This window comes from Melozone crissalis, unplaced genomic scaffold (genome assembly GCF_028551555.1).
Source record: "Melozone crissalis strain CALT ecotype California unplaced genomic scaffold, PUWL_Pcris_2 ptg000013l_1, whole genome shotgun sequence".
Classification (NCBI taxonomy): domain Eukaryota; kingdom Metazoa; phylum Chordata; class Aves; order Passeriformes; family Passerellidae; genus Melozone; species Melozone crissalis.
In genome coordinates, this window is record NW_026535791.1 from 40,581,491 (window position 1) to 40,608,362 (window position 26,872).

Genomic DNA, 26,872 nt, shown 5'->3' on the forward strand with positions numbered 1-26,872 from the left:
AAAGGGTCTGGCGCATGATTTGGCTTGGAGGTAAACGTCTGTCTTCTGAAAGAAAAGCTTTCAAAGGTGTTCCCTTTCTTAGAAGGTTGAAACTGAACTTCAATTTCTTCACAAAAAGCAAGAAGCATGTTTCTGTGAGCCATGAGAACTCCCACGTGTGCAGAGTGCAAGCTGACAGACTGTTCAAATATTTCGACTGACAAATCCAGCAATTTTGTTGCTGTCAAATTAGCTTTTCACTGGCTTCATGAGAAAACTTGTGTTTTCAAAATTAACCTGCTTCCGCACAAAGTTGAGTTTTAACAGATCAGCATTTTATGATCAAAGCATAAAGAAAGAAAAGGAGAATAGTTCATCCCTGATCGTTCTGCTAACAAGCTGGTGATGCAAAAGGTAGCAAAGTGCATCCAGACCCCCATCACACATATGCTTCAGTGAGTGGGAGTTAGTGAAGCATCCTGCATTTGGGAGATATTTAAATAAGTGTGATAGGCAATAATTAGTATCTAGCTGGTTCATACAATATTCTACATTTTTATCAAGGATATCTTGCATTTAAGAGAGGTTTCTGCAAATGCAACAAACTTTGTGCATATTCTGGTTCTTTTTCACATGGTGTTAAGTAGCACAACAAGGGATTTTTTCTTTCCAGTATATTTTAACAGAAAGTGTGAAGTTGTATCATTCTTTCCTTTTTAATAATGTGAAGTTGACAGATGTATAGCTGCTTTGAATGTAATGTATTTAATGTAATGTGCATCTCATCTCTTTTATATGATGTGCAGTCACACACCCTGCCAACATACAGAGTATATTCATTATGTGACCTTTCTATACCTGACTGTTTTTCAAATTGCTCAGCATTTGCCAATTTAAGACTCATTTCAGAGGTCCCACAATTTTGCCAAGCTTATAGTGCTAGAGCTGACAGTTTCTGTATCTCTGGTTTGTGTCTTAGGTTGAATTATCTTGGGTTGTCTTTAGCCCTCACAGTTCTACTCTTCTAGAGATGAGGTTAGGAAAAATGCATTCTTTGGAATTTATTTTAAAACTTTGGCTACGTTTTCTTTGAAAAGGACTAGAGATTTTGCTTTGAAAGAAGAAATGTGTATAATGTGGGTTTTTCTTTGTTTTCAAAAGAGTTTTCTTTCTTCCTTCCTCCCTTTCTTCTGGACTCTCACAGGGTATATGCTTTTGAACAATATTTTATGCTCTCTCATGTTAAGCATATTCTATCTCTATGGAACTTTCAAAAAGAAGAGGAAAATGTTCCCAGCAGTTTTGTGTCTGGATTACATCAGTAAGGTCTGAGGTTTTTTTTCAAGGTCAGTCCAAACAGGAGTGAGAAGGAACCTCGTGCAAATACAGGGAAGAGGGAAGCTAAATATTTGATGTAAAAAGACTCTCATGGAGTTTGCAGGTTACATAGATCCCAGCAGTGATGGGGGAAACAAAATAGAATTGGAGCTGGATGGCAGGAACAGGAGAGACCTTAGCTAGGATTTAATTTATTGATTTCTGATTCACAAGCTCTCTTATTCCCAGCTCACAACTCATAACTCATGCACCTATGAGCAAAACATAGGGAAGAGCTCTGGTTCTTCCTGCTCTGCCATGGCACAGGGGCCACACTGTGAGGCATGAAAGCCTCAGCAATCCAGCTGCTGCTGCAGCCACTTCAAAAACTGTTTGGGTAAGCTGACACCTGCCAGCTTGGACATTTGGTCAACACCATCTCCAGGAGCCAGCAGGTTTTGCCAGATAGCAACAGGCAGAGATGATGGCTGCAGGCAGAGATGATGGCTGCAGGAGACAGCAGGCTGCAGGTGGCAATGGCTGCAAAAGGACCTTTAGCCCTTTCTGGCCACTGTGTCCAGCACAAGTGTTGCCTTTGCTTTGGCTGAACAGCAATGACCCCAGCACACAACAGGGAATAACTCAGAGCATGATGTTAGCCAAAATCTGAGCAGGAAGTGAGTGAAGAGCCACACCATGGGGAGTGCAGTCAGCCACTGATGCAAGTTGTTCACAGATTTCCAGCACTTTTTTGGATAAATCCCTGAGCAACATCATCTGAATTCAGTGTTGATCCTACTTTGAGCAGGATGAAGTCCAGGCCTCCTAAATGATCCCTTTTCCCTGCCTGATTCTCTGATAAGAAAGCAGGAGATGTGAGAGGCAGAGAAAGGACTGAGTGGTGGGTCAGAAAAGGTCCTGCTGGGGAAGGAAGGGTGTTCATTTCCTGAGTGCTAATGAAACACAGGGTCCTCAGTGTGTGCTTCAACAGGATCAGCAAACATTTATGTGCTGAGCAGGGCAGGTTCCAGTTCAGCACAGCAAGCTGCTAGTAGTCATCAGGTACTGCATGACCTCAAACCTAAGAGTGTAAATTGAATCAAACCATGTGGCCAAGTAATAATCTTCATTCGCTCTCTTGCAAGTTTGCTTTGACTTTTTTTCCTGCCTCTCTCCCCAGTTCACTAAGTGGATGGAAGGAAGATACTTCATCCTGTGGAAAATAGGATATTGATGGAAAGTGTTTTAAGCTGAAGGCCAGAAATATATCTCAGAAATGTTGAAAGGAAGTAGTAAATGAGGTAGAACATGCAAGAAGAGACATTACAGTGTCCTGTTTAAATCAGAATTGCATTCTCTTTCTGTCAGTGAGAGCTGGCTGAAAAGTCATGTTTACTTTCCACAGATGCTGATTTTTTTTTCTTCTTTTAAGGCAAGAGTTGTTTCAGTTTTGACTTCAAACCACTTCTACTAAAACATTTTGGCCAATCTACAGATCCTATCTCTAGTCCTGATGAATGTCAGTCATTCCAATGGCTGTGAGAAGTCCTGTATCACAACATGTATGTGAATTCCCCCGACTGTGCTTAGGCTGTTTGCTTCCCAAAGCTGCTCAGCCTAGGGAGGAGTCTTGATGAGCTCCTTTTAATCTAGAGACTCCCACTTTCAATTTCCCTGGCTCAGAAGCCAACAGCCCTTTTGGAAGTCTAAGCTCAGTTCCCCCTGGGCATAATTTTCAGTTTCATAACAGTTTGTCCAGTCTGAAATATTTTAAGGAGAACATGCTGGGCTCTACAAACTGTGGTTTTGACAAAGCTCTGTTTGGTCTGAAAATGTCCAGACTGCCCTAGCCTTTGCTGTAGAGTTCCTTAAATAAGATTTTTCACAGGTGGTCACTGAGTGAATGTTCCTCATTCTCTGTCTGACTGACTGATGCCCTTGTGGTCTCATTTGCAGAAGTGTTGAAACACACAGCTGCAACTGAAATTAGCAGGAGCATGCTTTGAATACATGGGGGGCTGTATATCTCTCTAGAATCCTCCTGTGGAAGTACTACAGCAACAAATATTGTGAAAAAGCCCCAGGGGAAATAAATTCTGATCTGGAGACAAACATAGTTAGAAGTGTGCAGTCAGCCAAGAGGCATGTTTTGGGAAAAGTGTGAGGAACAGTTCTTAAATTATTGCTTGGGTACTGGACATTGTGTGCTTTGAATGTGATGGGGATCTCAATGGGAAGGGAAATGTGAGAGCATTGCAAGTAACTTCTGCTACTACAAAAACTTTGTCCCATCTTCACTATGAGCATTTAACTTTGCATTGGAACATTTGGTGGAAGTTGGAGACAGAATATCCAGGGGTCTGTTTCTATTTACTCCACTAAAAAGGGAAGCTCCACTCCCCACAAACCTAATAGAAACTACTTCATGTAGCTGCGGAAGAGTTAGTGACAGTTCTACCTGTGCTGAGAAAGTGTTTGCCTTGACATTAAGGGAACTTGGAAACAACCACTTCATAATTCCTGGCACCACTGGAGAGCAGACATTTTTAAAGCATTTTTAAAGGGAGAAGAGTAAAGAGGAAAGATTTGCCAGAGGACAGCAGATAAGCACTGTTTGGTGGCAAACTGCTCTCTCAGGATTTCTTACCTAGCTTTGTCTTCAGATCAGGAAAGTCACGAGCATGGCAGGGGTTTGAAAAGCTAAATGAGTCTCTTTTGCAATAGATACTCTTGATTTTTTTCTTTCATTCAAAGAGTAGATTTTCCATCTCCCCATCAGCCCAAGAAGGGGACAATAAGAGCAAAGTGAGTGGATGGGGTGAAGTGCACATCTGATGAGATGGTAAGTGGGAGAGGTAACAGAGATGTAGTTGTGTGGAAGGAGTGAGTGAAGATGAGACAACAGCACGAAAACTGTCATGCTGCTGCTGCGGCTGCCACCTTCCCCCAGTGACTCCATTGCTCCCTGCAAACTTTCAGTCCTGTGTTAGTCTGGCATTTAATCACAAGTGATAATTTTTTTGAGAGGAAGTTCATGATGGGTCACACTTACATCTCTATCCAATTATCAGTTGCAAATACCAACCAAATTTACCAGTGTTCAACCTGCAAAATAATACTGGTGATGCTTTGTTGGGCTGCTATGCTGGAAGTGAGCCAGGGCTGATGCAAACAAGCAGAGCAGGCTGATGAGAAATGAGGCTGAGTCTGACAATCTTTGTCTTTAAAAGGATGATGGTACACTTCCCTGCCTTTTAGGCTGCCAGAAATACACCTTCCACCATCAGTGTGTGCAATGAGCAGTGGGAGCAGGAGAAGCATGTATTCTGCTACTTTTTCCATCACTTATTTTCTTTCTTTCTTGACTTGTTCTTTCCAGAGTCCATTTGTCCAGCTTTATTTATCTCTGTACTCTCTTGCATTCATCACTACTATATTTAGAACACGCCAAAAAAAAAAAAAAAAAAAGGGGGGTGGGGAGCAGGTAATTTCACTGTGTCCATCGTTGGTTTTTGCTGGATAACCTCGCCCAGCCATCCCCATCAGCACAGGAGGGAGCTGGGGTGATGTGTAGGTGTGCGGGCGGTCGGCGCGGCCGCTCCATCTCCACCGGCTGGCAGCAGCGCCGCGGCCACCGCGCTTCCCATCCCGGCACAGAACAAACCGCTCAGGAAAACTCCCCTGCCTTTTAAACACGGTGCATCGCTGCTGACACTGCAGCTGGGAAACGAGAAAAGCAAAACGAGAAAAGCAGAAAGGAAAAGAGAAAAAGAAACAAAAAAGCTTCTGGAGCACCTGTGCCAGTGAAGTGAGCTTTCTGCCAGATTCTATGAGTTAGTTCTATTAATAATCATAGAATATCCTGAGTTTGAAGGGACTTACAAGGATCATCAAAATCCAGCTCCTGATCCTGCTCAGAACAGCCCCAAGAATTACACCAACACACAAAAACATTTTAAGAATTTTGGTCACTCTTCTAATTGGATTAGGCCCACCTTGTTATTAATTCTCTCTTCCTTCTATTGACATACCTGAATCTACACACTCTCAATGTATATGTAAGATCAGCCTGGTATGAGAAATTATAATTTATTCATCCACAATTTCCCACCATGAATGGATCCTTCTCCAACCACTGAGCAGCCAAATGCTTTGTTTTGTTTTTTCCTGCTAACCAGGTTGAAAAACAAGGGTGGAAAGAAGAATATTTCTTCTGTAATTTAGAAGCTAATGCTTTGAGAAATTTTCTATAAATCTTTTCCCTCACCTTGATTTAATATCATAGAGGCAAAAAGAAAAAGGAGTCCTTGTATTGCCATAAGTATCCTACCTCTTTGGAGGCATTACTTGAGTGCCTGTAGCTATCTTCACATTTTCATTAGTTTCTAATACACCTTTCATTTTAGCTGAAAACCTCTTTTCTGGTAAACTGAGAATAATGCAAACCCCATCTCTCTGATCCTACTCTCTAATTCACAACTTTAGAGCTTATATGTTGTTTTAATCTGCTCAAATACTTGCTTCTTTGGAGATGGTGATTGCTTATATATATTCATTAGTTCTCTTCACAAAGGAATTGTACTAAAACTGATCCCTTGGGATGCACAAACTCCTGGTCTGTGGAGAAGAGCCAGGTAGAATGGCAACATTACACACCATTGTGGCTAAACAGTGCCTCATTGCTCAATTTTCTTACCCTAATAATTATGAATATAGGAGATCAGATTGACTTTCTTTAAACACTCAGGAAAAGGTGCTTCTGACTTCATGAAGACATCAGCATCTGCCACGAGGAGGCCTCCATGTTTTGAGGTAACTCTCTAATACCTGACCTTAGCCCATAGGGAGAAACAGGCACTTCTGTGTCAGTTTGGCTTTTACTTATGTAAATGATTCATGGCTGAGGTGAATCATACTGAAAATTACCTTTTTTTTTTTCACTGTGACTAAAAGACACTCAAGTTAACACCTCACACAATGTAGCTTCCCAAATTTAGAATAAGCAGATAATGGCATACAAAAACAAATGAAAGAGGACAGTCTTCATGGCATACTTTGTAACTTGGCATTTAAGGGGATAAACAGATCAAGAACAGCCTGGCTGAAATGGATTTGGGAGTGCTGGTGGGTGAGAGGCTGGACTTGACCCATCACTGTGGGACGGAACCAGTCCACATGTGGGGCCCTCAGTTCCCCTCAGAAGGGAGTCAGTGCTTATCTCAAGCTGACACCTCTTTGACATTCACAGCCTAGTCACCCCTGCTGATGAAAGCCCAGAGCATGACACAGTTTCATTCCAAAACCTGGCCCACAAGAGGAGGAAGTGGTGTCCTGACCTGATTTCAGATAATAGCTGGTGGTTAGTGCACTTGCTGAACAAGTAGGGCACTGTCCTGAGCCTGGGAGGGGAATCAAATGTGAGCCTCAGGTCTCCTCTCTCTTCACCGCAGCTCTGCAGAGCAAGCCCAAGACAGTCCCTCACAGCTGAAGGAAAGACTTAGCTGTGCATGTGAGGACAGAGGTTGCAATGGTGAAACTTGGCCTTCTTTGAATTCCAAAAGCAATGATACAGCTAAGTGTCAAAATCCTGTCTGATAGTTCACAAATTTATGGTAATGGCAATGAGAAAGCTGAGTGTTTACTGCTGAGTGCTGTGAGCCTCACTCTGCTCTGCCTACCTGCGTCTGTCCTAGCCCTTTGCTGTGGTGATTCTGAGCCTCTCTCAGCAGCAGATGGTGAGGGGTTAAGATGCTTTTGGTATGAGTTGTTTTATCTTTAAATATTATAATAAAAACTTTTCCTACAATTTATTCATTCAACCAAAGTAAAATAAAAAAAAAATGTTTATTTCAAGGAAATTCACAGATCTCTCAATCAGATACTAGTGGCTAAGAGAAGGAAATTAGGAGAGAATGTTTACACTATATAGATGAGAAACAACTCATATCTAGTAGTAGAGACATTTTTTTTTCTCATTGGGAATCATGATTTCTTAAGTAGGTTGCATTTGTGTTGGGCTTTGTTTCTCCCAAAACTGATCTTCTTGTCCTTAGATAGTAAAACATCAGAGGAAGAAAGTTTCCCAGCAAAATCTGTCTCACATAGATTCCATAAACCCTTTTCACTGTAACTATGTTCATTATTTTGTTTATATTGGAACCCACACATTCTCACTCAGACAGAGAATCACATGATTGTTTAGGCTGGAAAAGACCTCTAAGACCATCTAAGTCTTACCATTGACCCAGCCTGCCAAGTCCACCACTAATCCATGTCCCCAAGTATCACATCTACATGCCTTTTAAATACCTCCAGGGGTGGTGACCCAACCATTTCCTTGGGCAGCCTGCTCCAATGCTTGACAACTCTTGCAAAGAAGAAATTTTTCCTAATATTTAATTTAAACCTTCCCTGGTGTAACTTGAAGCATTTTCAACATCTTCTCTGATTATTTAGCTTGCTACCTGGGAGAAGACCAAGTCCTCTTGCCTTGCTACAGCCTCCTGTCAGGTAGTGGTAAAGAGCAATGAGGTCTTCCCTGAGCCTCCTTTTCTTCAGACTCGATAAACACCCTGAGCTCCTGAGCTGCTCCTGATCAGGCTTTGCTCCAGATCCACCACCAGCATTGTTGCCCTCCTCTGGTCATGGTCCAACACCTCAGCGTCTTTCTTGTCATGAGGGGCCCAAATCTGAAGACAGGACTCGAGATGAGGCCTCATCAGTGCTGCAGAAAAAAACAGTGAGGGTTCTCAGAGTACTCACACGGGGCTTCCTTGATCTCATGTATGCTCACATGTTTGTGTCACTGCCTTTTTATGCCTTGAAGTTGGATGTTTTGAGAAATACACACCAAGAATGCAATAAAAAATATATCTTACTCCAAATATTAACTTTCTAGTCTTCTGGAATTTTAAGTTATGCTTTTTTCCATTACAGTTCAAAATATAACTAAATACTTCACTTTTAACAGCTTCAATCCCAAGACAATAAGAAGTATATAGGTTTTAGAAATTAAATTAAAGGCATCTCCATTGTTCAAATAGTAGGACTGTTTAATTCATATGAGATGTTTTTCCTTAAACTTAAAAAATAAAAACTCACCTTTCAGAACATTATTGAAAATGTTGTAATAAAAATAGCTTTCATCATTTTTTTTTATATCGTAGCATTCATTTGTTTGATCGCTTACTAGAATGACTAAAGTATGGTTTGGTATCACTTTAACCAATTCCAATCTAGCTTGAATATAGAGCCATACAAATTCTCTCTGTACAGGCATTAAAGATAGACTGGAACCTTCAAAGGACGTTTCATCTAATCCCAGAATAGCATTGTAGGACAGCTGGGCTGCCCTCAATGAGACTGTCTTTCACCATTGATCACAGAGTCTGGAGGGCAGGCTTGGATGTGAACAGTTAATTTTTTGTAGTGAAACCCAGGTGATCTGAACCCATTCTGTGGTGCAGGAGAAACAGTACTGTATTTATCTCCTGTTAGAAACTATGTGGACAATTAATTGCCATACAGCCTTCTAAGTATATTAGTTGCATTTCTCACCAGCTATGAGATAAGTCAACCCTTGGACAGGAGTTGGGGTATCTGAATTACTGCTTTACCCCAGCCCAGGAGAGCACTTTTGAAGCATCTGTCCCACTCACCTCTACCTCCTGCAGTTTGACCCATGTGTCAGAGCAGTCCTGGAATACATGAGCCAGGCTTTTCCCAAGGTTACAAACCCATATTGTGTGTTCCAGGACAGGTAATTGCTCTGCAATTGTTCCTGGGCACCCAGGCCTTGAAGACCTAGTGTAAATCAGAGTTCCAAGAAATAGCATCACATCATCGTTGTGCAATGGCTTTTAGAAAGGCGAGTGTGGATCCGCTGAGCTCTGAAACAAACAGAAGGCAGTAGTCGCTAGAGGGAGCCCCTAAATCATCTTATCCTACAGCAAACCCCACTTCAGCTCCAGGATGTTCAAGCGCTTTAATAGCGTCACACAGTGCTACTGCCTCCAGTACTCAGAAAAGAAAACTAGGGAAAAAGACAGGAGTACGCAAGGCTTCTGCAAAATTCAAAATTCATTCCACCTTCTGAAAAAATACAGGCTTTTTAAAGATCTCCCCACAGAAAACCAGCTAGTGCAAATTCAGTGCATTGGTTGGGAACAGAATTAGCTTTGCCTAGACCTTTTAAAAATGTCATCTTCAAGTAGTGCCAGTGAGAGTGCATTCACCTTTCCCTCCTTCAAAGATCAAACACCAAAATGGGCACAAGTGGTCACTCTGAAAATCTTTAGACCACAAGCACAGCCCACCTTCCTTTAACTTCAGAACACCATAGGTGTGCCCAGTGGCCATTCTCAGCACCAGACTTCAACAAGTGCTGCTTAGAGCAGCAAACTGGTCTGGCTCTCTCTGTGCTTGAAGAGGACTGTGTAAAAGACAGCATGTTCCTGTTGTGTAACTGCAGGCATCCATTCAATTTTCTGCTGTATTCTATATTTAGTAAATAACATAGCAGTTAAAGTTTGTGGTTCTCTGTTATGAACTCTATAGAATTTGAAAGAAGTCCTGGAAAAAACACAAGGATATGAGAGCTGTGGAGATGGCCCCAGCTGCAAAAAGAAGCTCTCTCAGTCAGCAGGGATTGATTGTAACCTGGGCAGAAAAACCCAGAACAGCTCAGAAGGTGTTTCTTTTTAGAAAACATGCAGCAGTAGAGGGCATCAGACAACAAGAAATCCTGTAGACCTTAATGTATCCTTGAAGTGCTAAAGGCCCAGAGAGGGGAAAGGGAACTAGAGAGGTGTGCAGATTGGGATTCTGTAATGCAGGTGAGGATCAGAAAGCAAACACTGGGAGAAGTCAAACCAGACACATCACCACTTCTGTGCATGTTGGCTGTAACCACTCCAGCATGTTAATGCTGTGGTGGGAAGGAAAAGGGAAGGGATCACCTTTGGTACTCAAACTTGCCTCAGAGGTGCTCCACTAGCAATCCAGCCTGAGCACTGCAATTTACACCACCAACTCACCACAGCATCTCCCTTCTCTCAGAAGACACAAAAATGCAGGAAACTATTAGAAAAGCAGGATTGCTCTTGGGTAATGCCTCATGCTGTCCCAAAACACTCAGTACAAGAGGACTCACGTAAGAAAAACCAAGAAAGTAAGCACTAGCCAGCATGTAACCTTAATTTGTCCCTTTGAGCGATGGCTAGGAAACAGGCAGCACTCACAAGTGAAGCTGAATGACTCATTTTCTGAAAAAGAAAATTCAAGCCTCTTAACAACATTTCCTCCCCACCCTAGAACTATTTGTCCCAGCATGTGCAGAGACAACCACCACACTGCAGCATGCACTCAGAGTGGCCATAAAGTGAAGAAATTAGCTCAAATTCTATTTCTACAACAAAGAAGTGCTGCTCCGTAAGTACAGCGATTTTCTCTTTTCCTTGGTGGAAGTGAGGAAATGTTTATTGGGAGCTACTATTTATAGTACCTTTCACAGGAATGTCTCAGACTCGAAGGAGATTATTCGCATTCCCTGAGAGACTGGTGGTTAGGCAGAAAGGATTTCAGCTGCCTCTGTGGCGTTCCCCAGCCCGACCCTCACGCCCTGTGTGAATGTCAGAGTTGTGCAAACAGCAGGGGGAAGTGCAGCTTGGAGACTCCATGAGAAGCCAGAGCATGCAGCTGCTTGGAAGTTCTGGCACAGCGTGCTTTTCCTGTGGTGAGCTGTGGGACGTGCAGCCAGGGCACATTTCGGGACTGCCTTCAGAAACGCCGCGCAGTAGCAGCTCTCCTCGGGCTGGAAAAATTCGGGATCATTTTAAGTCACCACCAGTCCATCAGCTGCCTGCTTTGAACACAACTCGACCAGGTACTGTATTCATCCCTTACTATGTTGGGAAACACACAGCAAAATGTTAATGGCTATTTGGAATTTTTTTTCCTTCTGTAGATAAAAATATCTCAAGGGAGTTTTTAAAATACTTTTCCCTTTAGAACAACATTCTTCTCATACAAGGCTATGTACAAAATGAGAGCTGCAGGGTATGTGTTTACAAGTCTGGGTTTGCTTTTATCTGTATCAAGTCTACAAAATAGGAATCTTTAAAAGAAATTTTCACAGACTGAATAGCACTGAATTAAGTGGTATTAACTGTGTGACTTTTCACTGAGTGTTGCCAAGCTGATGTCACAAATATGTACTGTTTTCAAGAAAACTGCATATGAGTATGTCTAAAACAAGTATTTCCTCTTATGAGATTTTTAGTATCTTGTAAGTATTTTGTTAGAAAGGTAAAGACTGATTATAAACTTTGAATCAATAAAGGAAAACAATTGATAAAATATGAAAGATATGCAAGCTATTCCTCCCAGGATTATTAAAACAGATGAAGAAAGGGGCAAAAACTAAATTACTTTAGGGGAGGGATTAACAACGGGAGAGGGAGGAAGGAGTTTCGCTTTAAGCCAAATTCATTTCAGAGAGCAGAGGGGAATGTTTGCTTGTGATTTCTCTGCCTGGGCCCCCATCACCTTTCATTGAGGAAATGACTTGACAGGGATAACACCAGTCAGTAAAACAAATCAATAGCTGTTTTCTGTATACTGCCTGCTGTTTTACAGGAGCTTCTGGGGAGGTTCAGCCTTGAGCTCCAGCTGTGCTTTAAATCTGAGCCTCTCTACTGTGTGGCAACCAACTGCACAATTAAATCTGATTATGTCCAACTCCCTTTTACTTCAACTGTTTTGGAGGCTTATTGGATATAAATGTTAGAGATGGCTGAGGTGTTCGCTTGCACTTTTCCTATAACTGCTTAGGATGCAGCAAAGGCACAAACTCACATGAAGGAAACTGAGTGTCTCTAGATAGCAATGCTGCCTCAGCTCTGCTGCTTATAAGAGTTTGGATGCCAGTTTTCTAAGCACAGAAATATAATTTTTCCCACTGAAGCTTGTAGTATTGATGGATAAAATGCAAGAACTATGAATATTGACTAAACTGCTTAATACATCATTTCTGGAAAACAAAAATAAATATGAAACAAACACAATTCATAAAACTGAGGTGCTTGGGACAATTGAGCCAGGAGTGGGATAAATTTCAAAGCAGTCTATTTCAAAGCTTTGAATGAAGCTCACTCAACCCCTACTTCAAAGTCTTCAAATAGTTTAATCTCACTGTCCTGACAGTGAAGGAAATCCCCAGAGAAACCTCTTCATTTCAGAGTTAAGTAACAAGAGGTCATGAATTCTTCCAAGAAGTTATAATTGTTGGAAAAAGATGACTAGAATTTCTACAACTAAAAATTCCTCTTACAAGCCTGAAAAGAAACTTAGCATATTATGTGAAAAAGCACAATGCTGCAACTGTCTGTGGTTATAGAAATGTAAATTATATTGAAGACTGGATTTTAAAGCACTATTTTTTTCCTTTCTGAACACTAAATATTTTTATATAGATGATTCATGTAAGAAAATTTAATTATTTTGCTATTTTGAAATATTTTGCTATTGGGCTAGCAATAAAAATAACATTAATGCCTTTACTCTTCTTCATTTGGGGTCTGATCTGAGGTGCACTGGAGTAAATAAAACTGAATGTTAACAGGCTTTGAGTAAGTTTTTAATATATTTTTATTGCAGAATATGAAAGGTAGGCAAGCTATTGCTACTAGGAAGATGTAACTATGACAGAGTACTCTTGGTTTTGCAGGATTTGAACACTCCAAATGCAGAAATGATTTGGCAACTAACATCTCATTGGTAAGAAAGTTGAGTTGAGTTACTGTTGTATCATACTTAGATCTAAAGTGAGTGAAGCTTAATAATGATGCAATACTGTGTTATAAAAGAGTAGCATTGTTTCTCTCACAATGTGATTTTTAATTTTTTTTCTTGTTATTTACTTTTTCACTACCCAAAGATCCCAGTCCAGGCAAAAACCATGTCAGAGGAAGTTGATCCCATTCTCAGCTTCCCAGAACAGCCCTTTATAAACACCCAAAGCCATGAAGCAAAATCACTTGTATTCCATCTGCTGCATGTAAATTCCCATGTGAGACTGCTCACAGGAAACTTGGACACAATCAGGAAAGGAGATTTTTTGAAGTTATAGTTCTGACATTTTCCTCTTCATTACCTCAATTTGGGTAAATGATGAACACTTGATGTCTGGACAGAGGGGTCTGGTCTGCAGCCAAGCTCGCGACAGAGGGTCTCTGGCCACGTGCAGGGGAGTGATGAATGGCCAGGTCACTGGCTTCTTTCACTCTTCTGTGTTTCAGGTCACCCCTGGTTGCACCCCTGATTTTTGCTCTGCTTCTGCAAGCACCATTCACCCATCCTTCCACCATCACACAGCCAAACTTTGTCCTGCTGCTGGCTGATGATCTCGGCATAGGGGATGTAGGCTGCTATGGGAATGACACTATCAGGTAAGGAAACTGACCCTAAGGGTGAACAGAGCTGGTGTGATATTTATTGTAAACATGAAACCCTCTGTCTACCATTGTCTCACAGCCTGGAGGGCATTCCCAGGGCCAGCTCTGCTGTGTGGTGCTGCTTTACTGTGGGAATATGACAATCATTCTTGCGTATTCCTTGACTGCCTAACACTTTAGAAACAGCTACACCCAAAGGTAGAAACATTGTCCCCTCTTCCAACACACAGGCCTCATTACCTCATTTTAATTCTGTTACCATTTTTTTTTCCAGTCTCACCTCAAAATTAGTTAAATGACTGCAATGAGCAATGTTATCAGGAAATATTTCTCTTTTCAGCTTCAAGGACATAGAATTTGCCTTCTCTTTGAAAATTGTGCCACAGTATTGCCTGATGGCTTGTAACATGTATGAACAAAATTAAATTTGCCACAATCACTCCCCTCATCCAGCAACGTTTTTGGAGTCTTACCCTGAAAGGCTTCAGTCAGCAAGTTCCTGACAGGCAGCTGGTGATCACAGGGAGCAAAGGCAGGCCTCCACAGCATCATCCCCAAGGCATGGATTTTCTTTTTACATTCTGGGTGTACTAGCCGGGTGACAAGCATCTGGGCTCTCTTAGCAACAGGTTCTCTGAAATGCAGAAAATGGCAGCATTTTGAAACAGCAGTTTGGGAGCACCCAGTGCTCCTTTGAGGAAGAATATTTATCAGCTAACTGGGATGGCAATTGTGCTGAAGGGTGGAACTTCACCAACTGCTCTGCCCAGTTACCCTGGACTGCACCTCTGGTGAAAGGCTGTAGAGAATAAGAAATGCTGCAGATGTTGTTTCCTGGCAGCTGTCTTTGAGGGAGAAATCCATAACAAGTACAAAGCAACAAAACATCCAGGATCTTTCAAAATTCTAATGAAGGTTTTGCCTTCTTATGAACACCATTGAACTGATAATCGCAAAAACAAAACTGTAAGACTGAAGCTCAATCTAATTTAAAATATAAGTGAGCGCACCTTGACTTGGAAGAGGGGGATATTGTATTCTGAAATGTAAGATATTGCCTTGTCTGTAACTAGTATGCTAGGCAGCTTGCTTTTCTTGGTTGCCAGTTGTTTGCAAAATACCCTCTTCACACCTACTTACTGATGTGTGGCTTAATTCATGCTGCCCTGAGAGATTGCCACACAGTGTGAAAACATGCAGGATTCCTTTCCCTTTTTCTCCTTCTCCCTCGATAAGAATGTCATGAGAAGCACCTTGTTAGCTTCCTTATCAGTACTGTAAGTCATGGAGCATCTTGTCTAGTCAAGCACTGTCACCCTGTGGCACCCCAATTACCATTACACTGATACACTGAGGCTGATACACAGCTCTTTGAGAAAACAGTGTAGGAAAGGTAGCTCTGGGGGAATGAAAGGTCTTTGCTGTGAGGGTGGTGAGGCACTGGAACATGCTGTCTGGAGAAGATCTGTGGATACCCCATCCTTGGAATTGTTCCAAGCCAGCTTGGATGGGGCTCTGAGCAACCCCATCTAGTGGAAAGTGTTCCTGCCCATGGCAGGGGGATTGAAATTTTGTGATTTTTAAGGTCTCTTCCAGCCCAAACCATTCTACAATTCTATGACTTCTGCAAGACTCTTCATAGGACAAGGGGAAAAAAAAAAAAAGAAGTTATCGTGAAATTAATCCAGATACTGATTTTTAATGAAGAAAGAAAAAGAAAAATATTTTCCCATCACTTGAGAAAATTTAAATAAATTACAAAAATATTTCCTGGTCATCTTCAAATAGAACAAACTTCTGAAAATAAAGATAAGTATATAATTTCTTATTCCCTTGAAAGACTCTCTGGTTGATATCTGGTGGCACTGGTTGCATTTTCAGGACCCCGAACATCGATGGCCTGGCCAAGGAAGGAGTGAAGCTGACCCAGCACATCGCTGCAGCCCCGCTCTGTACGCCCAGCAGAGCAGCTTTCCTCACGGGCAGATACCCCCTCCGATCAGGTTTGCCTTGCAAAGCCTCACACCCTGCAAACATTGCTCCATTGACGGAGAGAACAGTGTCAAACAAGGGGCACAGAAGAAATGAGGGTGTGCAAACAGAGGTTTTGCTCCATCCTCACTGAGACACACGAGGTGTCAGACAGGCTTTGACGTGGCTTCTCTATTTGTAGGGTATTTGTGAACTGGTCTGGGGGGAAGCAGAGCAGAGAAGCTCTGCAGAGCATCTTGGTCTCCCCCAAAGCACAATTTTGGCTACCTTTTGATGCTCTGTGGTACAGATTGCAGTGAGAATGGAGTTAGAGCAAACTGTTACATTCAAAAAAGTCATTATGTGAAACAGGAAGAATAGTAACAACACACTTAGAAAGCACTAGTTAAATTAATTTCTGTCAGAGGTGACTCATCACCAGATGTCAGAAGCAGCTCAGCCCTGCAGGGAGCAGAGTAGACCTGTGCAGATGTGTGCCCATTCCCTCCAGTCAAGGAGCAGAATGAGTCATTCATGGGAAAGCTTCTTCACGTATCTGTCAAAATTAATCTGTCCTAGGAGATAACAGCTTGACAGCAATATTATTTTTCCCAATTGTGTTTTTGAAGAAAAAACACTACCCTGTCAAACTGCATCCCTGAGATGAAGAGGTATGAAAAACAAATAGCTCTACATGTTTCTAACAGCAACCCTCAAATGCTTGTTCTATTGCAAATTATCTTTGGAGCCTTTATTCCTGAGGCGTTTTGAAGCTGATATGTCATCCTACTTTTATCATGACAGCTCCCACTGAGACTGGTAGTTTGAAAACAGTAGTAGTTAGAAAGGGCTTGTACAGACCCCTCTGTAACAGCAGGGCCAGAGATGTTCAGTGCTACAATGACAGACTGAACTTTACATAGCGCTGTATGGTGGGGTTATGCCAGGATAAAATACTAAATGGTAGGGTGTAAACCTGCAGGTGAAGAGGAAATAGCCACTCTGTGGGGCTCAGATACCAGCCATGCCATTGTGCAAGGAAAGCCTGAGCTCCCTGGCAGCCCTCAGTGGGCTGGAGTCTGAGGCTGACAGGGGGCTGAAGTCTCCTTGTGCTCCTCCCTGCCCTCACATTCACACTAAGGAAGGGCATTGCATACAGCCCAGGTGCCACTGTGACATAGAAAATCTCCTACACAACCATGTAATTCCAAATGAAATGAAATTAGAGAAAAAAAGTCTCAATATGAGATACAAAGATGAAAGAAGTTAGTCCTTAGTTCTTCCTTAATCTCGTCTAGGGTCTTAGATTTATTTTCCCAAACAAACAGCATTAGGAAAAATGTTTAACACTACCATTTCAATGAAATCAGGAAACAGAAAAGTATGTTGGATAAAAGTAGTCAACCCTTTATACTGACTCAGATTGTTTTTATTGCATTTTTAGGGATGGATGCTGTAAATGATTACCGTGTTATTTTTTGGAATGCCGGCTCAGGAGGGCTTCCTCCAAACGAAACCACTTTTGCCAAAATACTGCAGCACCAAGGCTACAGCACAGGACTGATAGGTATGGGGGCACTCCTCTCCTAAAGATCCTCTTGCATGTGTTTCACCTGCACATCTCACTCAAACCATTTGTTTTAATTAGTAAATGCTCATACTTCAGTCGTAATATTTTTATTTTCTGATTAAGAATAATACATAAATAGAAACTCTGACCAAAAAGTACCTCTCTTAAAAGAACAAGCATATGATAAAGAGGGCAATTTTACCCTTGACCTACTTTCAAGTACAACTGTGGTTGTTAAAATATATAACAGAAAATTGTATTAATTCATGAATATTATTATGTCAGGTATAAAATACTTATTCCAATACTCTTTCATTTTTTAAAAGTAAAAATATGAGTGTCATTTAAATATGCATGATGATGTTTTATACACTTCAGAGCAGATTCACACAAAAGGGAACAGTTGCTACTTAAAACATCAGAGACAGTTAATAGTGTCACAAGATTGGGCCTTTCAGAAACAGAAACAAAGCAATTATTTTTTTTCTTCAGTCACAGCATGTCACTGTAGCTCACCAAGATTTCAGTACAGCCCAAAACCACTGCCTTCTTCAGTATCAATGTGAATTTCATTTTACTTTATACTTTATAGCTCTATTTTTTTTTAGTACAGTTGTAACTTTTAGTCATGATCTGGTTCCAAATAATTATATATCTTAGATGTGTCGCCTAGTTCCACAGACTGATAAAGTACAAACATTCCTGGCTGATTTATCAGCTATTTGCCCTACTTCAACCAAGCATGGAAATGTGAAAATCCCAAATCTGTATCTGGCACATAAAAATATTAGCAGCACAAACCAAATGAATTTATTAATGAAACTTCCTGCAGAAATAGATTTCTATTAATTCAACAGAATAAATCTCAACCACGCCAGACAAAACTAAAATAAGCCCTCTGAGCAATTAAAATTCTGCATTACTGAAGTTCCATCTCCTGTTAGTTTTGTAGTGATATTACTTTAGTTGTTTAAATCAGCTGACAGAACAGACTGTGCATGCTTCATCTTGGTTTCAGCATGCTATCACTAGCAAAACAATCAGATTTGTCTCCACTCTCCCCAGGGAATTGCCCTGCGGCAGGAGTCCTGCTGCTCACCTCCCAGAAGCAAAACAGGGAGGCATTTTCCCTGTGGGCATCTCAGCTAAAAATCACACCACAGGTGCCAAAAGCATCACTTACATTAACCAGATTGACAGATCCTGATTAATTGCACCATGGGGGATGATGGAAAGCACCAGTGGTAGGTGACACACAGAATACCACAAGAATTTTACATTCAAGTCAGGAAGCAAAAAAATCTTAACACAACATCTACTCATGTCACCACAGCTGAATAAGCACTAAGTAGTCTCACCTGAATTGTTTGTGATTGTTTTGCCCTGAGCACAACCAGTTTAATTGCAAAGTTAAATCCTATTAATAACCTGCAGCCTGAGGTGATAATGAGATTTTTTGTTGGGAAATGCTTTGAAGGTTCTTTACAGTCAGAAAACTAATGCTGTATAAGTAATGCCCTCAGAGATTAATTTATCTTAATTATACACTTAGTTTAGCTGCTGCAGATTTGATTCTTTTCTAGCATGTCAGAAACCTTTATTGACCTCAGCTGGAGATTTAGGTGTTGAAGTGCATCTGAATTCCAACAATACTTTAGCTGCACCTGTATTTATGACCTGTGCATTTAGGTACTGATTACAAACCTGTTTCATTCTACAGCTGGCTCTAAATATGTCAGGAGGTAAACTGAGTAGAGATTTTAGCTCACAGCAATTCATCCACCTACTCTAGAACTTTCATTCTTTCTTTATATTTACAGCCAAGAAACAGTAATTTTTCTCCCCAGGGGCAGTTTTTCTGCTCCTATTGTAATACATTGCAATTCTATTGAAACTCACTCAGAACTGGCTGCTATTGCATGTACTGATAACATACTGAACCTTTTATTGAGGATAACTTCATCCTGGAAGTGCACAGTTCCTCTCTCTACAATAAGAAATAGTTCTTGAGTAAAGTTCTTAATGTCCATTATGCTCTGACATCCAAGATCTGCAAAAAATGCCATTAAGCCTCTGATGAGTGGTAGATTTTGTTCATTCAATTCAGGCATTCTCAAACCTCAGTGTTTGCACAAAAAGAGCCAATTTACTATGTCACAACGTAAGTGCCTAACCAGGCTGTTTGAATAAGCTGGAGGGGAAGCAAAAGCAAGGTTTTGATGTGCCATTCATGAAAGTAGTTGGTATGTTCATAATGAAGAACAAAATGTGTTGTGAAAGGACAAGAGATGTTCCTTCTAATGAATGAGGAGTTCAGTATTTAAAAGAAGTAGGCTTTCACTCTTTAAATTTTGATTAAATCCAAATAAATGGCAAAATATTTATAAAACAAAGTCTGTTATTCTCAGTCATTATGTGGAGATACAATGATCATCAAAGTTACTTACAAATATACAGCTTCATGAGAAGTCCTGATCTCCTGAGCTCAAGTTTTTCTGGATCCAGTGGTTTGTCTGGCAAGCAGTTAGATGAGCTGCTAGTTAACTACTCTATGCATATCTCCCCTTATCAATCTGGCACCAACACAGAGTCTTGCCATAGTCCTGACACCAAGCACTTCAAAACCTCCCAGGAACAAGTCTTCATAGCACCTGGAAGGTAAAGGGACAATAAAAGAAGGTTTTTTCCCCCTATGCTTACAAAAGGACAGTTTCCTTCTGTTTGATACTTGACAGGTCTCCAGGAAGGCCATACATTTTTGCTCAGTTTGAAATTTTTCTCAATTCCTAGTTGTCTTTATATGCTTGGGGTTTTTTTTTAATGCTTGATTGAAGCTACAGGGCATGAATATATATACAGAGCATAAAAAAATATGTTGAAAATTTATAAATTGTAGAGGTTTACTTTAGTCAATCCCATTATATAACTGCATACTTGGTATATTTCTGTGTAGGATAAAGCAGTTATCACAAGCAGAAAGCAACCAACCACATTTTGCGAAATGTTTTGTGTAAGGAAAAGTCCATTCTATTAAAATACCATCTTTTTATATTTTAATAACCTCTGTTTTCAGGGAAGTGGCATCAAGGTGTTAACTGTGAATCCCGCAATGACCACTGCCATCACCCTCTAAAACATGGATTTGACTACTTCTATGGGATGCCTTTTACACTAATAAGTGACTGTCAGCCAACAGAAACACCAGAGATGGACAGAGGCTTCAGGATGAAACTCTGGCTTTCCACTCAGATGATTGGGCTCATTACACTCACTGCTGTCCTTGGGAGACTGACTGGCCTGATTTCAGTCCCCTGGAGAACACTGACCTGCCTTGCTGCGTTCAGTCTCCTGTTCTTCATATCCTGGTTCTCATGCTATGGATTTGTGCGCTACTGGAACTGCATTATGATGAGAAACCATGGAATTACTGAGCAGCCAATGGTGACAGACAGAACTACATCCCTTATCTTGAGAGAGTCCATTTCATTTATTGAAAGGTGAAGACTTCCTTTGCCCACAAATTTTCTGGTTCTTGCACATTTTGCAACCTGTAAACAGCACTTTCCTCTTTCATGTCTTTATAAGTTTATATAATTTTTACAGTATTATATAGTATTTTAAGTACTGTTATTTTTATTCATTTTAAATAATATCAATAGTTATATCATGTAATTAAAAAAAAAAAAAAAGCTGCTGCTTAAGGATGCCCCTTATTCCTAACTTCACTAAAGCTGATTAATACTTCCCAATTTCCATGGGTTGTATTGAATATTTCTAGGCTACATCTAAGAAATATGTATACCTATCAATGAGAGCAGCATTGCAGCTTTAAGGATTAGCAGGTGATGTCAGAAATGTGTGTGTGGGCCAGGGAAGGAGAAGTAGAGCTGTGATGTAGCCTTATCATTTGGACTGATAAGTGTCAGGAGATGAACCTGCTGTCTTCATTTCAGTAGCACAGTGGTGCTTTGCAATAGCAGGAAGTGGATCTTCAATCTGGACATTTTCTATCTATGATTCAGGGTAGAAAAAGGATATTTTATACAGACCCAAAATTATTCTAAGGGATCCTAATCACTGGGTTAGAGTATCTTACAAAGTAAGGTGTTTCTGAAGGGACTGTTGAAATATCTATAGAAAAAATAATACAATTTTCACTACAACTGATCTGCATTAAGGGCCTTCCTCCCTAATAACACAGTGTTGATTTCTGTTTTGTAGAAATAAGCACAAGCCATTCCTCCTCTTTCTTTCCTTTTTGCATTCCCACACCCCTCTCCTCACCACAGAGAAGTTTCTTGGGAGGAGCAGACACGGTTTATATGGAGACAATGTAGAGGAGATGGACTGGATGGTGGGTAAGTCAACAAGACATATAACAATGTCTCCAACTATCAAATACATAGGTCTAAACAAAAAGTTTTTATTGAAAAAGCGAGGAAGATTATTAAAAGCATGTACAAAAAAATCATAAGCATTTAATGAACATCTGGCAATCTTGTGTGAGTGCTGTTGACTTATAGAGTTGGTTTTTTACTTTCTTTAGTCTTGGGCAAAATGTTCACTCTCTTTTTTTTTTTGGTCAAGTGTTTACCAGTTTCAACCATGTTCCCTTAGCTCCTGTCAAGGAGCTCTCCTGCTCTTCTGACTAAATATGTGATAATTATTTCATTTTCTATGATTAGTAAAGACCAGGTCATTTCAACCTCTTGTAATCATTTCTAAGCAGGACACATGAGAAGGTGATAAAATTGATCAGCAAATTAATTTCAGATTGAAAACAGCAGGTTATTTATTTGTGACTGCTGCATTAAGCAGAATACTGAATATTTTTCAGCCATAGTCATAAATCTAGAAATGTTCATAAGTGTTCTCCAGTATGCTCCCCACAATAGGATTAATGTTATTTTTCAGGCTGTTTTTCTGGAGGGGTAGGAGAATTATTTATCATTCAGTCATGATAGACAAAAGGTTCCCACATTTGCAAAAGAGAGAGAAGTCAGGTGCACATTCAGGAAGAATGTGGTTTCAAACCTGTCAAACATTTAGATACTGCAAATATAATTAAGGATGTCAAAAATAGCTCAAGAATTTTAAATTTAAAGGCACCTCATTATTAATGCATATTATATCCATGCAGTAATGTAATGCAAATCTTAACTGTGGTCTAGAAACATAAAATAAGGGTAACATTATGTTTTTCCATATTTTTCATGATGGACACCACTGATGCAGACACTAACTTTTAGATCATCATTTCTTTCCATATTTTTACAGTACATGGTATTTTTTTTGCCCTTGACAATACAGGCTTTTTGTCTGTGACTGTGGTTCTTGCACTCCTTGTTAAAACACCAATAATAAAGTAGTGGTGACAATGCAGCACAAATTTTCTGTGGTTTTAGTGACAATGAAATCATAACAAAAAATATCAATCTTAAAAATCTTTAACAATAAGCAACCTTATGTAGGCAAGAAATTACACTGGTAAATGTTTGCAAGTCAGAGGTTAAAATTTAAGTAGTATGAGGGATATTTTTGCTTTTTAATATACATATATTCTTGTATTTACAGGCCAAGTTCTCAATGCTATTGACAAGGAGGGCTTGAGAGAAACTACACTAGTTTATTTTGCCTCTGATCATGGTGGATGGCTGGAAAGACAAGAAGGTGGAAGGCAGCTGGGTGGCTGGAATGGAATATACAAAGGTAAGAGCTGTTAGGGACAGTGACAACCCAGCAACAACTAGTAAAGAAACTAAGGCACCCCTAAGGCTTAAGTAAGATTATACACTCAAGGGGTAACACTGGTTTATTACCAAGAAGCAAATATGTGTCATTCTAATCAGGCATGTAAGAATGGAGTAAATTCTAACCTGGGCAGATGTCCTCTGTAGGTATGAATTCTCAGATTGCTTGCTGGGTTCTAGTCTACTGAACATATTTTCACCACTGCTCAGTAGGAGCTTAGCAGCAAAAACAAGAGAGTAAAGAAGGCTCATCAAGGTAACATGATAATACAATAAAATTTGTGCAAAAATTATTTTACATCAAACTTACCTTTTGATTTTTCTTTTTATTTAATGAAAGGTGGAAAAGCTATGGGAGGCTGGGAAGGAGGAATCCGTGTCCCAGGGATATTTAGATGGCCAGGAGTGTTACCTGCAGGCACAGTTATTGATGAACCTACAAGCCTTATGGATATTTATCCTACAGTAGTTCATTTGGCTGGAGGGGAAGTTCCTCAGGACAGGTACAAACAAATGTGTCTTTATTCCTCCTGCTTTCCCAAAACTATGGAAAATCTAGCTTGGGAACACATTCTAAGAGCTTGCTTGATGCTTTCTTTTTCAGTCCTGTTCATTTTTCAGACAGATCAATATCTACGAGTTCAGTCACCTCTTCTCTACCTCAGAGATTCAGCCCCTACCTGCCATCACCTGCAACCCCCTTTCCTGTCTGGAGCTGCCAGCTGCAGGGAGAGGTGTGCAGAGGGAGCAGAGCCCTGTGCAGCTCACCTGAGCCCTGTGGTGTGTTTCTCGTGCCAGGGTGATGGACGGCCGGGACCTGCTGCCCTTGCTGCGCGGAGCGGCGGCGCACTCGGAGCACGAGTTCCTGTTCCATTACTGCGGCGTGCACTTGCACGCCGTGCGCTGGCACCAGAAGGACAGTGAGTACACTGCTTCGTCACAGACATCTTTTATGAAAAATCCTTTCGATAGGGTCTTTTTCTCCTGAAAAGCTGAGAGACCTCAGAAACAAAATGTAAACAATGATTATCTGCTGCTGTGCAATGCAACAGGTGCATCTTTGATTGGTCTCATGTGATTGTTTTTAATTAATGGCCAACCACAGTCCAACTGGCTCAGACTCGCTGGTCAGTCACAAGATTTTATTATCATTCCATTCCTTTCCTTGCTAGCCTTCTGATGAAATCTTTTCTTCTATTCTTTTAGAATAGGTTTAATATATAATTTTCTTTTAATATAATATATATCATAAAACAATAAATCAGCCTTCTGAAACATGGAGTCAAGATTCTCCTCTCTTCCCTCGTCCTGGGACCCCTGCAAACACCACCACACAGCTTCTCTCAAAGAATGATGTTCACTCTCCAGGAGGGCACATTCTTCTAACACATTATTGTTCCGGGATTCTGTCTTCCCAAGTACTTTGGGTGTAACTTGGCAAAGAACTTACTGGCATTGCCAGTATTGTGCAGCAACAGGAGAAATTACTGCATTAGCTAGTAAGTGTAGAGCTGAAGTGCATCCAGAAATGAACTCTAGAAAAGCATTCACTCTTCCTTGTTGTAACTGACATTGTTATAACCAGCCTTCTGTGATCCTTTCTTTCCTGCCAGCTGGAGCTGTTTGGAAGGCTCATTACATGACTCCCATTTTCAGTCCTCCTGGAGCTGGGGCTTGTTATGACAGAGGATTTTGCCAATGCTTTGGGGAAAGAGTGGCCCATCATGAGCCTCCACTGCTGTTCGAGCTCTCACAAGACCCTTCTGAAGCCAAACCTCTCTCGGCTGACACGGAGCCCCTCTTTGACACTGTCATAAGGAAGATTGGCAGAGCCGTAGAGGAGCATCGCAGGACCCTGACTCCAGTGCCAGAGCAGCTCTCTGTGTCCAACGTGGTGTGGAAACCGTGGCTGCAGCCATGCTGTGGGACGTTCCCGTTCTGTTGGTGTGATAAGGAAGGTGACAATAAACTTGCTGACCTATAAAGGAGAGAACCTGATACTTTCTCAAAAATGTATTTAGATTAAGAGTGTTTCCTTTGGGGGTGTTGAGCCCATGGGTCATTTTCTTCCCTAAATTGAGCCTTTATAAAATAGTTGTTCCAGTCAATGGCACAGTATTTAGAGGAGGTAGCTTTAAGCTGGACACTCTCAGGGAGGGCTCAAGACAGATGATCCAAAGACCATGTTTTTATGAGCATCTGCTGACAAGTGAATGAATAGTTCAAATGCACTGAAGCAGGCCAGGATTAGAGCTGTACAAGTAATGATTCTGAATGTATATTCAGAAGCTTTCCTTTGGGTGTTTGCAATGAATTTCTAAGTGATTCCTGGACTGAGGTCTCCCTTAATTTTGTTATCCTTATCTCCCTTTTGTTATACCTGGCAATGCATAAGGTGACCCTATAATAATTTTTTGCAGATTACTGCTTCCAAAATCAGTAGAAAATAGTCTTGCCTGCAGTTCCTCAGAAAATCTTTCTTAGGAGAGGCTTTCTTCTTCTCTGGTAGCTAGTGACTCCAGCAGCAGTGATGGTGACAGCTGATTGTCCTGGGCAAGGCGTAGAGCTTGGCAATGTGACAATGTGGGCAATGGCTGTCTGAGCTCTGTGAGAAGGGTGGGACTCTTCTGGTTGGAGTCAGCCTCTTTTCATGGAGAGGAAACAAAGGAAAGGATTGTCCTTTTCCCTTTGTCTCCAGCTCCCTAAACAGTAGTGGCAAGGGCCTTTTGACATTAATGGCCACAGCAGTGCCACACTGATAACCACCAGTTCAGTGACAGGATTGCACAAGATACCTTTGATCTCAGTCATAAGTGTTACCTGCTGACAAGTAATATGTTTAGAAAAGATCCTTTGAAAGATGGCAAACAGTAATTATGAAAACGAGCAATAATTTGCTATGGAAAAAAAAATGGAGAATTAAGGTATTTTTTTGCCTCACAAGTTACATTTTCACTCCAAAGAGCTAGAATTACTTGGGTCAATCTCTTTGCTTTTGTGCTTTTTTTTTGCTGCAGTTCTTTTCTTCTTTATGCTAAAATAGTTGTTTCTAATTAAGCGGCCTCACAGGTAATGCTTTTTTTTGTAGGGCTGTAAATACATCTGCTCACATAGACATGTTTACACTGCTATATCAGAATAGTTACACATCTGAGAACATAATTTGCCCATTTGTTTTACTTCACAGTTTTAAATTATTCTTTAACTTCTGTGCTAGGACCAATTTATCTTATTCTTCTTACTTGGCAAACATTTGGTTTATTTTGTTTTGATTTCCTCTCATGCTTCCCACAATTCAGTCACCAGGAAATCTGAAGGTAAACAAAGCCCTGCAGCTTAAAAGCAAAATTTTATTTTATGCTGTGACTTCATGCATTTCACATGTTATAATTCAATCAGATGCTCCATCAGTGCTATTGATGAGAAACTTGCTTAGTCTTACTGTGAAAAATTCAAGACATTTGCTAAATCCATCACTTTCACATGTTCTGATTGCTGCTATTTCCTCCATTGTTAGAAATGTCTGGGTTTTTTCCTCATTTGAGTGTACTCTGTTTAACTGGTTCTTTCTTGGAGAGATTTAATGGTCTTTTCATATTCAAAATGAATTGTTTTCTTTAGCTGAAATTACTGCAATCAGACTGGAATTTTTCAATTTTCTCAGTCATTTTCCAGGATATCACTTCCATTCTCAAACCAGTTCAGTGTGTGAGATTTTATATCCTCTCAATTCTTCAACATCTTTAGGAATGTACAGGTGTAATATCTGTGACTATGAGCAAACTAGGTTTTTTTCTGCTGAAATAATTCACAGTACTGTAGGATACGTATAT

The 26,872-nt window shown here is 40.6% G+C and overlaps 1 protein-coding gene across 1 annotated transcript; it reads left to right on the forward strand.

Moving 5' to 3' along the window:
- Positions 1-11,093: 11,093 nt before the first annotated feature.
- Positions 11,094-25,023, forward strand: LOC128934319 (arylsulfatase D-like). Its single transcript, XM_054271837.1, has 11 exons — positions 11,094-11,179; positions 13,022-13,071; positions 13,593-13,742; positions 15,630-15,751; positions 17,164-17,286; positions 20,363-20,786; positions 21,511-21,647; positions 22,864-22,998; positions 23,380-23,542; positions 23,838-23,959; positions 24,653-25,023. The coding sequence occupies exons 2-11, from the start codon at positions 13,046-13,048 to the stop codon at positions 25,021-25,023; spliced, it is 1,773 nt and encodes a 590-aa protein (XP_054127812.1). The 5' UTR covers positions 11,094-11,179; positions 13,022-13,045.
- The last annotated feature ends 1,849 nt before the right edge of the window (positions 25,024-26,872 follow it).